At 41.0% G+C, this 15,148-nt stretch overlaps 1 protein-coding gene across 1 annotated transcript in view; it reads right to left on the reverse strand.

Annotated features, from left to right (window-relative positions):
- Positions 1 to 4,246, reverse strand: part of LOC106805053 — a 24,595-nt gene extending 20,349 nt beyond the window's left edge. Inside the window, exons 1-2 of the mRNA XM_014806526.1 lie at positions 4,161 to 4,246; positions 1,985 to 2,137 (exon numbers count right to left, since the gene is read on the reverse strand). Coding sequence (XP_014662012.1) covers positions 1,985 to 2,113 — 129 coding nt within the window. The 5' untranslated portion in view covers positions 2,114 to 2,137; positions 4,161 to 4,246. The remainder of the gene's footprint in view (positions 1 to 1,984; positions 2,138 to 4,160) is intronic.
- Between the last annotated feature and the right edge of the window lie 10,902 nt (positions 4,247 to 15,148).

Raw genomic sequence — 15,148 nt, forward strand, 5'->3', positions numbered from 1 at the left:
GTGTGTGTGTGTGTGTGTGTGTGTGTGTGTGTGTGTGTGTGTGTGTGTGTGTGTGTGTGTGTGTGTGTGTGTGTGTGTGTGTGTGTGTGTGTGCAGGGGGCAGAATTACGAGATAAATGAGCAGTTATTCACAACTATGGGGTTTCTAATGGAACCCTTTTTTTATCTAATTAATTATGTTACGGTGCGTTTCTCTCATACATTGATAGTTTCGTTCAGTGCCGTCACTATAGTATAGTGCCGTCATTAAGGAATATTTAACATAACAGGAAGCTTTACCCGGAAAGCATATCATGTATAATTAAATTCACTCTTGTATGGCGCGTATATGCGTATATCGATTTACTTCACATACGCTGATCCCCGTCTGTAGACGGTCGAGCGCATGATCATTGTTTCAAGCTGTATAATATATATATATGCTCTGTAAAACATCGATATACGCGTTGTATGGTTAGATGTGCTGGTAGAAAACAGCATATCGTATATGATTGCATGCATTTCCCGTTTATTCCTCTTTTATTCGATAGCTATGTCGATGGTCGTCAATGGTGCTGTACCTGGTTAAGTCAGGCGTTAGTGACGCGCGATTGCTAGCTTGAGGTTTGTGCCGCTTATGGTGTAACAACAAAATAACGCATCCGCTCAAGAAAAACCTACGCACATCTTTCTATGAACGTTATATATATATATAATATATTATATATATATATATATATATATAATTGTAGATTAAGTTTGCATGCTGTACGTATTATAGGGGCAATATAGAGCATGGTAATATCCAACCTAATACACTAAAGCTTTGTCTAGGACTAATGATTACTTTGCGTGCTCGAATTTCAGTATCATTCCGCTTATATTTGCCGAAATTTGCTCTTTCGGTCACAGGCACTTGAAGCGTTTCAATAAAATATATACGCAGGGGTCGTGTGCTGTGCACGGCGACAGTTAAATATATAGTTAAATATATATAGTTAAATATATATTTAACTGTCGCCGTGCACAGCACACGACCCCTGCGTATATATTTTATTGAAACTCTTCAAGTGCTTGTGCTTTCGGTCAAGTTTCAACATCTGCAAAAACACACATATGTCCACCTTTTCTAGCTGGGTGAATGGACAATCGGTTCGAAATTTAGATGTTAACAATTAAAAACCTTCCTATCAGGCAAGAGTTTTATCATATTTTTGTTGCATTTTTCTCCCAGCAAATGTTTTTATTTTAAGATACCTCGATCGCTCTCTTATAGCCGACATCAGAAACGCGGTTTTCGAAACTAACTTAGCGATATTGAAAGTATAACAACGAAAAACTGTGGAAATGCAAAAGGAATTATCATTTCATTTAATCAGCATGGATATTATTAGTTCATAAAGTGAAGCACAGGCTGTGACATATCGCTGCTAATGCAATTAAGCTAGCGCGGGCTGTAGTAAACGTTAATTACTGCTATATACCTGTACGGATACACGCGACTACGTATACGATATTTTAACTATAATTACGCTCAAGGGGTCGTTGTCGTATCAGGTACTACAGATATGTACCCGAGGTACATATATGTATACACAAAGTGTACCAGACTTGTACTACAGAAGTCTACCCTAACTCTAACACTAACCCTAACCCTAAACCTAACCCTAACCCTAACCCTAAACATACCTCATATAAAAATATAAACATAATACTAAACAACCTAAAACTACCTTTGGTACATATCTGTAGTACCTGATACGACAACGACCACATCTGCTATAATTACCGTGAAGCTACTCTAAATCACGTGTGCTTCATTGTGTCTATCTATCGATTTATTACTATTTCTGTCAAACATCTCTCGCGTTACTGAATTATTTTTAGGCGGTTTTTAGACATTGTCATCATTGCTGCTTCTGCTGCTGCTGCGGCGGCGGCGGCTGTTGCTGCTGCTGCTGCTGTTACTGCTGTGGAAAAGGTGGTACAGATGGTGGTTAATTACCTGATAGTAGTCGCCACGATCTACTGCACGAAAAACCTCCTCAACCAGGTCTGACTTGATGTAGTCTGCATTCCGCAGGTTATCAATCAGATCGTCGTTATCTTCTCCGGCGCTCACAGCTCCACCCATGCTGTCGTATTTTCCCTTCTTTCTCTAGATGAAAAGAGAATATGGTTGTGTTACATCACATGCACAGCACCAATTACCCTTGATGCTACCATAGTAGACGTTACAGTATGTTACAATTAACAAATTGAATTTTCTTTGAGAATATGTTCCCCATAAGGAACTCTCTACACTTTTCACCAAGTTCTACCACTGATTTGTCGGGTGCCATTCATATATCGTAGTCCCATTCCTAGATCATGCCATATTTTAACCTGGCAGACATGCTACATTCACAAAGCAAAATTCAAACACTAGTGAATGCTACACAAAAACATCCTATTTTCACTGTATATGCTATTGTTAGCTTCTTTTGGAATGTGTGTTGGAAAAAGATACAAACACCATCATAGTGGATACACATTTGTCCTGCTATATTCTATGGAAGCACTCCTATTGAGGATTACCCAAGAATAAACCCCCAAGGTAGCCTTCGGATGAACACCAAGAGTATACGCAAACAATTAAGGCAGGCCAAAGACAACAATGCAACAAACAGTCATGGCCTAACTGAATGATATGGGGCTTTCATGATGTGAAGCACAAACTGAGGTCCAAGACAGATTTAAGTGGTGGAAGATAGTTGTAACCTTATGTTCCACCTGGGACAAAGAGGACAAACTAACTGAAGTACCTAATTCTACAGTGGTTCCGTTCAACGGTGATCATATGTGGGTAGTCGGTACTTCTACCAACCACTAAGTATGATTACCTCTAATATATTATCAACACCTGTCATTACCACTACCAGAGTGAAATTATTGATGGTATCAACACTCAAATAATTTAATTGCATACCTAACTCATGCACATTCATTGACATTCGCTATTATTACCATCTTTACAATTTTTCCTCAACCTCTGCTGCAGTACTAGTAATTCATACTACTATCAACTACTTAATATCTACTTAATTACTTTATTATACCTTCTGCAATTCATGTTCGTTTTGCAGTTGTTTCACTTCTAAATATGTCCAACATTCGATCAACACTTCTACTGCATGAAAATTGTTCAAGTGCAATCGCTTGGCTGCAATTTTGGTGTTCCATGATCATGTTGACATGGTTATTGTCTGCTTTGACATACGATATTGTTATAGTTATAGATTGTGGTTATGAATTGGGGTTAGGGACAAGTTAAATCCTAATGAACAGTAATGGTGGCGAATGCCAGCACACATACATCCTAACCCAACTTTAGTAACGGTTACGATTAAGGTAGGGAAAGGGTAGGCCTATAGCTTTAGCACTACATAGTTTCCATCCTTCTACTTCTTTTACTTTTATAGCTATTACTCACATATCTATATTGCATAGCAGTGGTGTCAACAGTGCCAGACCTATAGGGTCAAGGTCAAGCTTGTACGTGCTATTATAAACATATTTATACAGCCTACAGGTATACACCTTATCTTGGTCAGTCATTACCTTAATTCAGACATATGGTGCACCTCCATTTTAGTTTTAATGACCTGCACATCAGTTTTTATTTTGTCAAATACAGCAAATGTGGTTTATTATATTACTGCATGTCTCATGTTTCTTGTTGGTCGTACATACTGAACCTTCTCTCCCTAGTTATGGGAATCATTATATTTTATGGGTCTCGTCATGGGTAGGTGTTATTTGACAGTTAATGAGTTATTCGTGTCGTATTTTGCTTTCATCACATTAACTGTACAAAAACATATGAAGGCCACAGACTAGCAAATTCTCAATAGCAGCGTTGAAAATCTCACTGGAAAAATACTTAAACAATCAGATGCGCAGTTACTGGGGGTTCTATAACCATATTATGCGCACGTACGATACTGTCATTACTGATAAACAGATGATCTTGGTCGAGTGCTTAGACTATCTTGGTAAACAACAAGTACAACGACGCCAGACACAACATAAACACTTGCAATTACACTGCTTATAAATTCGACTCATTTAATCACCCAATCTATACTTATGTCGACCAGTTAAGTAAATCATTTGTCTGACTTTTCAGACGCATGACTTACCGACGGAAATCAGATTGCTTACGACGTTTTCTCACATCTCAAGACAAAAACATGTAATAACGTACAAATGGCTCACGTGACGTCAAAAGCATAACACTGCGTTGCATTCTGGGATATTATTTCAGCTGATCGTCACACGTACACGTGACGGCAGTAATCGCCGCTATCATAGCCGCTATCATAGTCAAATGCACCGTGACGTATATTTGATACTATCAAGAGTGCATAATAGAGATCTCTATTATGCACTCTTGATACTATATATTGCAGACATACATTATAACAGGAGTGAATCATAATAGATTATTCACTAGAGTATTTATTAGATCTATGTTTTATTCACTCCTGATTATATGTATCTAGAGGGGGGGGGAATGGTACTTTTTCGGGACGTGGGATTGGCCTTTAATTACTGGGAACTGGGAACTGTCAGTAATTTTTCCGTGATTAGGGACAGAAGTCCATCGGGACGTGGGAAAGACCTCTAAATTGTCTGGGATCTGGGGAAAATTGTTGTCAATTCGTTCGGGGATTTCAATTTCTGGCGCTAATATTTTTTATTTATTAATTTTTTTATTAATTATGCCCAGATAATAATAGTATTGAAATATTTTAGTATTTATATGTAGTGTTTGAAACCTAAATACTGAATTTCCTGAATATGTCTACATAATTTCCTGGGAACTGGGAATTGGGATTTTATTTTACTGGGAACTGAGATATGGGGTGTGTTTTTTGGCTGGAAAGTGGGAATGTCCCCCCCCCTCCCCGTTCTCCCCTCTTCTACATTGCAGAGGGGCTGTCTAATAATAACGAGGCAATATCGCGCGTAAAAGACATACTACATTTCGCTGCAGTTTCCATTATTGCAGACATTCCCATATAGCAGTTAGTAAATGTGGCTAGGCGTAAAGCAATCAGGTGGTCCCTACAAAATAAAATTAATGTTTATTTTTAAAATATATTGTTTTTATTTTCGGTTTCAAGCTACATTATAAGCATAACTCCAGTGATTCTGGCGTACGGTCGACACCTTTTGTTGCGATTCTTTTAACTCTAATGAGTTACCAGTTCCTGTTCTGACTATATAGTAATTAATAAAAAATTTACATCTTATTATATTGTAACGCAAATCAGATTCTATTATATATGGGCGTGACGTGGAACTTTCATTTTCGATTTACAATTAAAATTGTGACAATTCGCCTACTATTGACTCGCGGTGAAAGACCAATTTTGATTTCCGATTAACCCGATTTTGCGTCGACCTCGAATGTACTCCCTGGGAAAACGAAAGAAAACTACGCATGCATATGCGTTGCCACGTGTCACGTAAAACGTACCCATACGTACGTACGGTAAACGTACGTATAAAAAACGACATTTGCGAATAGTGAATTTTCTTTCATTTTTGGTTCTAGCGAATTGTGAATTTGGGGTTGAAATCTCGTTTATTTTGGGCTGTCTTAACAAAGGAAACCCGGATGAACGCGTTCCTTGCTCTTCCTCGGAATGTTCTCATTACCGGAAGAACAGTAAAGGCCGCCGACATTCCCGTCAATACGAAGTCGCGATCAAGCATTTGCAGGGATAATTAGAAACTTTGGCATATATTTTTCATGAACAATATCAACAATGCCATTATTCTATTTTGTTTTGTAATTTCGGGGGTTCGTTTACTCTAGCATATCTAGTTATTCTATATTAATATTATTCGGGATTATAATTCTTCTTAGTCTTATTGACATTGTGAACTACGATCTCTCAAGGTATCCTAGTGTATTTTAGCACTGATATATTACTACATAAATTACTACTAACTAACTTTACTACTACTACTGCGTACTGGCACTAACTACTTATGCTAGCTCTATACATACATGAATACTACTACTGCTAAGAATACTATCCTACTACTATACTGCTACTACTATTATTACTATCTTACTATACCATTAACCTCTACTAACTTTTATACTATCTACTTGACCTTTGACTCTACTTACTACTACTATACTACGTCCAATACTTCAGTACTGTTATATACTATATTGTGATTTGCTGTATACCTCTTATGTGTTTTACTTATGTTTTATTTTTATTATTATTAATAATTATTATATATTTTATCGTCTACCTCATGAGAGTATATATTGGTAATGACGTAAGAAACATGAGCTCGCACGTTCCCAACATAGCAGCAGGTCGATCTTATTAACAACACCGCGAACGCGCGATTTCAACCTGTTTTCGCATCTCATCGAAGCTTTTATTTTCATGTTCATAATCGACTACCCTACAATCGATGTACGCAGTGTCTGTATTTACGCCGTAGTTGTGATTGTGCAGCTATATGTAGCTCTTCGGATATTGCGTCCGAATAATGCCTGTCTACTGATTATACTTGTCGTTCTGTGACACGATAGTTTTTCTACAGAAGCGACGAGCAGCTGTACTGCACATTTACCCCGCCACTGTAACAATTTGCAGTAAAGCGTCATTCGATTCGAGGAGCGTACAAGCGTATATATAGTGACTATCGATGACTAGATCAAGCTCGGGGTAGAAACGTTGCCAGCGCAGAAGACGTTTCCCATTGTTTTCAATAAATTCGCTCCGGTGATGATTCTGGCCGTACGCGTGTAACTTAGAGATGGATGATGATTGATGATGATGTATAGACATTCGTTTCGTTTGCTTTATATGTATTGATGATTAGCTGTAACAGATCGGCATTCGCGTTCATGTGCATTTTACGCCAACTGCCACATGTAGCCTACATATTATTTATATCACCCTATATATGATTATACTAAATATATTATAATCTGATATATATCGTTATTCATGGAGTAAGTTAGTAATTAGCGGTTATTATCCTTTTGCGTTAGTATTACTATATCTATATATAATATTATAGTATTGTATATATATGTGTGTGTGGTGTAGGATGCTGGTGTGGACTCAAACTCGCGAGCGAGCTGTGCAGATGCCGTTCGCGTGCGTGTTGGATGTGTGTGTGTGTTGCTGTGTGCTGCGTGAGGAGCGTGCTGTTGTGGTGTGGTGTGTGGTCAACGGGTGTGTGGTGTGTGTGTGTGTGTTGGTTGGTGCTGTGTTGTGTGTGTGTGTGTGTGTGGTGAGGGGGCAGAATTACGATTTATAATAGTGATTCAGTTATTCACAACTATGGGGTTTAATGGAACCTTTTTTTAATCTAATTAATTATTGTTCGGGTGCGTTTCTCTATACATTTAGTTTCCTGTTCCAGTGCCGTTCACGTAATAGGTTAGTGCCGTCAATTAAGGATATTTAACATAACAGGAAGCTTACCGAAAGCATATCATGTATATTATTCACTCTTGCTTATGGCGCGTATATGCGTATATGCGATGTTACTTCACATTTACGTTGATCCCGTCTGTAGACGCGTCGAGCGCATGTATCATTGTTTCAAGCTGTATAATTTATATATATGCCTCTGTCAAACATCGATATACGCGGGTTGTATGGTTTAGATGTGCTGTGGTAGAAACAGAATATCGTATTATGTTGCATGCATTTGTCCGTTTATTCCTCTTTTATTCGATAGCTATGTCGCGTCATGGGGCGTCCTTGTCCGCTCATGGTGCTGTGTCTGGTTTACCGCTTAGGGTCGAGTTAGACGCGGGCGATTGTAGCTAGACAGGTGTTGTTGAGGCCGCTTACTCGGCGGGTTGTAACAACAACAATAACGCATCCGCTCAAGAAAACCTAGCACATCTTTCTTATGAAACGTTTTATATATTATATCTTGAATATATGTATATATATTATATATGTATTTATATATTATATATATAATTGTAGAATTTAAGTTTCGCATGCTGCTACGTATTATAGGGGGCAATATTAGAGATGCGTATATCCAACCTAATCACTAAGGCTTTGTCTAGGACTAATGATTAACTTGATAGAGTATCTTCAGCTGCTTGAATTTCAGTATCAGTTTCCGCTTTATATTTTGCCGAATTTGCTCTTTTCAGGTAAAGGCACTTGAAGGTCGTTTCTCAACTAAATTATGATACCGGCGAGAGCGTTCGGTAGTGACTTGTGCACTGCGTACAGTTTTATTTTGATATATTGAGTTGTAATATATATAGTCTCAATATCCTTTACATTTAAACTGTCTCAGCGCCGATGCACAGGCACCGACCCCGTGCGTATATATTTATTGAAACTCTTTCTGGTGCACTGTCGCTTGTTCGGTCATAAGTTTCACACATCTCTTGCAGAAAAACCACAACATACTGTCACCTTTTCTTAGGCTTGCGGTGATGGACCAATCGGTTCGAGATTTAGACTGTAACAATTTAGATCATTGCTATCAGGGCAAGTGTTTTTATCATACTTCTTTTGTGTATGCATTTTTCTTCCCAGCGCAAATGTTTTTATTTTTTAAGATACCTTCGATGCCGGCTCCTCTTGATAGCCGATACGATCAGCAAACGCGGGTTTTCGAAGCTACTTAGGCCCGATATTTGAAAGTATAACAACGAAAAACCGTGTAAATGCAAAGGATTATTTCATTTTCATTTATCGCTTGGAGTAGTGTATCAAGGTATCATTAAAGGCTGAAGTATGATGGCGACTTGTTGGACATTCGTGCCTAATGCAATTAATGCATAGCGCGGGCCTGTAACGTAAACGTAAAAATTATTTAAACTGGATATTGCTATATACCTTGTACAGTACACGCCGACTACGTATACGATATTTTAACTATAAATTTTACGGCTCAAGGGGTCGTTGTCGTATTCAGGTACTACAGATATGTACCGAGGTACATATATGTATACCAAAGTGTACCAACTTTGTACTACAGAAGGTCTCACCCTAACTTTAACACTAAGCCCTAACCTGAAACCTACCCTAACCCTAACCCTATAACATACCTCATATAAAATATAAATAATACTAAACAATCTTAAAAACTACCTTGGTCATATATGTTAGTACGCGCTCGATACGGACAAGACCGACATCTTGCTATATTACGGTGAAGTACCTAAATCACGTGTGTTTCATTTGTGTCTATCTATCCGATTTTTACTTTTCTGTTCAAACATCTCTTCGCGTACTGAATTATTTTTAAGTGCGGTTTTTAGACATTGTCCATCATTGCTTGCTTCTGCTGCTGCTGCGGCGGCGGCGGCTGTTGCTGCTGTGTTGCTGTTACTGCTGGTTACTGGCTGCTGCTTACTACTGCTGCTGCTGCTGCTGCTTCTGCTGTGCTGCTGCGCTGGCGACGGCCGCCTTGCTGCTGCTGTTACTGCTTGTTATGCTTGCTGCTACTTTACTGCTTGGCTGCTGTTCTGCTGCTGCTGGCCTGCTGCGGCCGGCGGTCGGTCCGCTGCTGCTGCTGTAACTTGCTTGGTTACTGCTGCTGCCTACTACGTATGTGCTGCTGCTGCTGCTGCTGTGCTGCTGTGTTATGTGTGGGTGGGTGTGTGTGTGTGTGTGTGTGTGTGTGTGTGTGTGTGTGTGTGTGTGTGTTAGTTGTTGCTATGGCGCGGGCAGTCGTGGTGGCATGTTCTCGTCATCGTGATATCGCTTACCTATCCTGTCATTAGTCGACTGCTTCTTGTCACATAGGCCTAATCTGCATGTAGGAATCATCGTCGCTGTATTAATATCGACCCTGTGTGTGTTCCAACGCAAGGACTATATAGAGCATGTAATAAACGAGAAACTTTGGATTAAAGCGGGTATACCTTACCCACGGAAGGCAAACGAATAAAATGCAGGACAATTACAACATGGAAAGACATGAGAGGGGGTCAGGACGAGGCGGTTCGAGAATCGGGACGCTACGGACGCTTCGGACGCTATAGTCCCGCCGGACAGCAGCGCTTTCCCGTGGATTTTGAAGAGAGTTTATCCGACGCTGTGTGCATGCGCTAGTGTCAATAGCTAACATTAGCTTACTCTGGGATATAGTGAGTGCAAATAGGACACTTTCCGGGGGCCTTAATTCACGCCCCCCTCCTTCCCGTACCCAGCCAGTTCGCGCAGCCTTACGTCGCATCCTCGCCCCTGGTAACACGCACGAAATATAGCAATGGCAGTGTGTGCGCACGACGGGCCTATATACAGGGGGTTCGAGTTCTATCGCAACATGTAGAATATGCGGCCGTTTCCCAGCGAGTGATATATATATTTATAGCGAGTTACACGTAACGAAGTCGTGCATCGGTTACGCCTTGGCATTGCGCACAGGGGTTATTGAACGAAGGTTGTTAAATCGGATCAAACTGCTATGGACCAGTGAGCCTGGAATGCCTTCATTGCTGCTGGGCGACACAATCTAGAATTATTATAAAATATGACAGCTAGCTGTAACGTCCGCGAGTCACACTGGGAGCACTACTGGGAGCACACTGGGAGTCATAATGGGAGTCATACTGGGAGCACGCGTCCGCCCGTAATATCTGACGACACAAATTGAAAATTAGGAACCATCGTTTCCAGAGCTATACTAGAGAGAACCATACTTTCCAGAGCCTACTAGTCCTACGCACCGGATATCGGGCAAGCGCAGTACAGGTTTTGAGCACTCCCCTTTGCGAATTCTTGCCCGTGTTTTGATAACATGAAAGAAACATTTACGCAGCTGCTATTAAGTGAAATATTCAGGAAAAATATGAATGTATCCGGTCCTGCTAAATTTGTGAAAGAAGTCGCGACTTTCTCAGAATAGTATAGTTTGGCAGTGTGGTATAGGTTCAAGTCGGTCACTATTTGTGTATACTGTATCAGGTCCGTAGGTTGGATGAGCTCTGAAACACCCACACTAACAACCGCAGCTAGGCTAGCTCGAAATCACTCTGCCGAAAAATGTGTACATTTAAGCCTTACAACACTGCAGGAACGCATGCGCAGTATAACCGCCCACTGTAAGGAAGTAAAAATATCCCAGCATATATGACCTAAGTATACGCCAGCGGTACTTATAGAAGGCCAACAATATTTAAGAAGCAGCAAAATGTAAGAGGTCATCTATTGCGTAGTCCACAGCAGCTACCTTGCGCCAGAGCATATAAATCAGTTACATATATATATATATATATATATATATATATATACAGCCAGAGCAGTTGATTTATATGCTCTTCTTGCGCTATTCAGCAGAACAGATTGTGTTTACCGGTATATGCTTGGCGATGTAATCCGATTCAGTTTAGCAACTATTTGGGAGCTTGAATTTCAAAACCAATGTATATATTAAGGTCTAATAAAGAGCTTATAATAGGTATATTATAATAAGACGGTATTATATTATAAGCTCTTGGTCTAATAATAACGGAAGTATAGTATATATTCAGACCGCGCCTTAACAAGTGTGAATTTTTAAACAACCATTGCGAAAGCGCAAATTAATGCATCGAAACAAATTTGTTGCAAGCTATATTTCTATGCTCATAGTCATACCTACACCAAGGGCATGTGTATATACAGAGATTAGAATTAAGGTGCGGCGCCGTGCCCCTGACCCGGCCGCTAGGTGCGCTCGCTTCGCATGCACCAATTTCCAGCATCGAATAAAAAAGTTAGTTTGCCGTCAGCATTAATCCCTATACTTCGCGCGTTAATAAATTCATTTTTACGTAATTCATTCGCATTCGGCCTCAGTCTCGCGAATTCGTTTTAGTTACGTCATTCGGTTTTGTCGGAAAGCGACACCGCCGTTTGTTTCGTATTGATTAAAATGAGATTTTTCGCAATTAAATTACCACCTTGTCAAAATGAATTCGTAGATCTCTCCTGTAACACCGGCTTGCCACGTCATCTGATAAATGTTATGACGTTAATCTCGCTCGTATACTTTCTTGTTCTCGTCCCACTCTGTTATGTGCCTGCTTGCCGTGAATGCGTGCCTGCCCGCCTGCCGGTGGTCTGTCTGCCTGCCTGCTTGCGTGCATGCATGCATGCTGCGGGCCGTCTGCCTGTCTGCATTTATCTATACACCCTTTCCTCAACTCTCTCTCTCTCTCTCTCTCTCTCTCTCTCTCTCTCTCTCTCTCTCTTCTCTCTCCCTCCTTCTCTCTCTCTCCCTCTCTCTCCTCTCTCTCTATCTCTCTCTCTCTCTTCCCACCCCCACACCACAAACGCCACACACACAGACGCTCATACCACAGACGACATCACACGACCAACAGACGAATACAGAGCGACACACACAGACGCACACACACAGACGCACACACACAGACGCACACACAACAGACGCAACACACACAGACGCACACACACAGACGCACATACACAGACGCACACACACACACAGACGCACATACACAGACGCACATACACAGACGCACACACATACTCGATCTCTCTCGGTGTGCGCGCGTGCGTGCATACGTACGTGTAGATGTGTCAATTTTGCGAATACGCGCTCTTATCTTTCTTTATATGGCTGCAGCTCTCAGCAACAATTTAAACCGTACTACATTTAATATTGACATTTTAATTTAAACGTGTAAAACCGCCGTTTGTCAAGGTCTAACCTTCACCGTTCGTTTTACCAGACTGACCGTCATCGAACCTAGCTGCAGCAATTGAAAATATTCCGGGTGCATGCTTATATATATAGGTTATACATTATTAGCATGGCAACACGTGCGTACAGATGTATAGCAAATAAGGTGGAGGACTTATCCTTCATTTCTGCCGCTTATACGAGCATCTTACGCTCTGGTAACGGGGTTATTTTAAGCCGTCGCGGCTTGTTCAGGCGACTATACGCGGCGTGCATGCATGTGTGTGTGCGTACGAACGTACGTGACCTTCACCATGAAGCGTGCATAGAATCTGCATCGGAATCGATACCAGTTGTTCATCGACGCTTCGTGAGCGTTGTATTCGTATACACCTAGATGGTATTATGGCAGCTTAAAACGTGAAATTGTTTTCGCAAATCCATCACGTTATATATATAGCTATTGGTTGCGGTCACGTTCACCATTCGAATCGGTGAAAACTGTACTGTCCGTGTGCGGAAATGTTCGGCCGTAATGTATATGTATATATATATATACGAACGCTCGTTAGTCGCTACTGTTAGCGCGAGTGATGCGCCATATAGCCGGTAAAACTCCGCAAGGAGCAGCATCATAATGGGAAGCATACATATTGCATAATACCAAGAGCTTGCTTCCTGTGCAGTGGTACGGTGTAGCGACATTAAGACGCGTCGCAATTTCTCCCTGCATGTAGTTTCTGCGTGGACGCATTCATCGCCTTCGCGCGTGCTCGTTATCAGGGCGTATCCACCGTGCTAAACATATATAACTAGGGGGTGGGTCAAAACAAATGTTCTTATTCTGAATTGTTCTCACACTGTCAATTCACGATTGTGTTGAAGCGAATAAGCGTCAAGCAAACCAATCATGGCGGTTTTGGCGACATATCTGCGCAGTCTGTAGAACTGCTAAACCCGCTTTCCCCCCGCTTTACGCTTGAGAAAACTCGATACGTGTACTCCGTTCAGTTCTCAATATCTCGTGTAAACGCGTAATTATAGGAAAGCTGTACGTTACCCTGCACTCGCCATCTATATACTATATAGCCTGACCATATATGACTTATACATCATAGCATACAGCTGTGTGTATGTAATTTATGAGTGGGTATATTATGTATAATTGGATTTAATTCGCCGATTGGCTCATACGTGTAAATGATTGCACGCACTATGTGAATGAATGTATCGGCTGCATGGTACGTCGATCGTAAACGCTCAGTGAATGCACTTAACATTTCTTATGTAGGCTACATTCCTGAACTTCCGCTCCACCCCAAGCTCTCTCTCTCTCTCTCCCTCTCTCGCTCTGTCTCTCTAGCTCTCTCTCCTCTACTCTTCTCTCCTTGCATGTTATACTTCTATTATATTTTGTTCTTTTTGTCTTTTTTTTGTGTTTACCGGTATATGCTTGGCGATGTAATCCGCATTCAGTTTTAGCAACTATTTTGGAGCTTGAATTTCAAAACCAATGGTATATATTAAGCTCTAATAAAGAGCTTATAATAGGTATATTATAATAAGAGGTATTATATTATAAGCTCTTGGTCTAATAATAACGGAAGTATATATATTCAGACGCGCCTTAACAAGTATGAATTTTTAAACAACCATGCGAAAGCGCAAATTAATGCATCGAAACAAATTTGTGCAAGCTACTATTTCTATGCTCATAGTCATACTACACCAAGGGCATGTGTATATACAGAGATTAGGATTAAGGTGCGGCGCCGTGCCCCTTGACCCGGCCGCTAGGTGCGCTCGCTTCGCATGACCAATTTCCAGCATCGAATAAAAAGTTAGTTTGCCGGCAGCATTAATCCCTATACTTCGCGGTAATAAATTCATTTTACGTAATTCATTTCGCATTCGGCTCAGTCTCGCGAATTCGTTTAGTTACGTCATTCGGTTTAGTCGGCAAGCGACACCGCCGTTGTTTCGTATTGATTAAAATGAGATTTTTCGCAATAAATTACCACCTTGTCAAAATGAATTCGTAGACTCTCCTGTAACACCGGCTTGCCACGTCATCTGATAAATGTTATGACGTTAATCTCGCTCGTATACTTTCTTGTTCTCGTCCCACTCTGTTAGTGCCTGCTTGCGTGAATGCGTGCCTGCCCGCCTGCCGGTCTGTCTGCCTGCCTGCTTGCGTGCATGCATGCATGCCTGCGGGCCTGTCTGCCTGTCTGCATTTATCTATACACCCTTTCCTCACTCTCTCTCTCTCTCTCTCTCTCTCTCTCTCTCTCTCTCTCTCTCTCTCTCTCTCTCTCTCTCCCACCCCCACACACAAACGCACACACACAAACGCTCATACACAGACGCACACACACAGACGCACACACACACAGACGCACACACACAGACGCACACACACAGACGCACACACACAGACGCACACACACAGACGCACATACACAGACGC

Source organism: Priapulus caudatus, unplaced genomic scaffold (genome assembly GCF_000485595.1).
Source record: "Priapulus caudatus unplaced genomic scaffold, Priapulus_caudatus-5.0.1 Scaffold98, whole genome shotgun sequence".
Classification (NCBI taxonomy): Eukaryota; Metazoa; Priapulida; class Priapulimorpha; order Priapulimorphida; family Priapulidae; genus Priapulus; species Priapulus caudatus.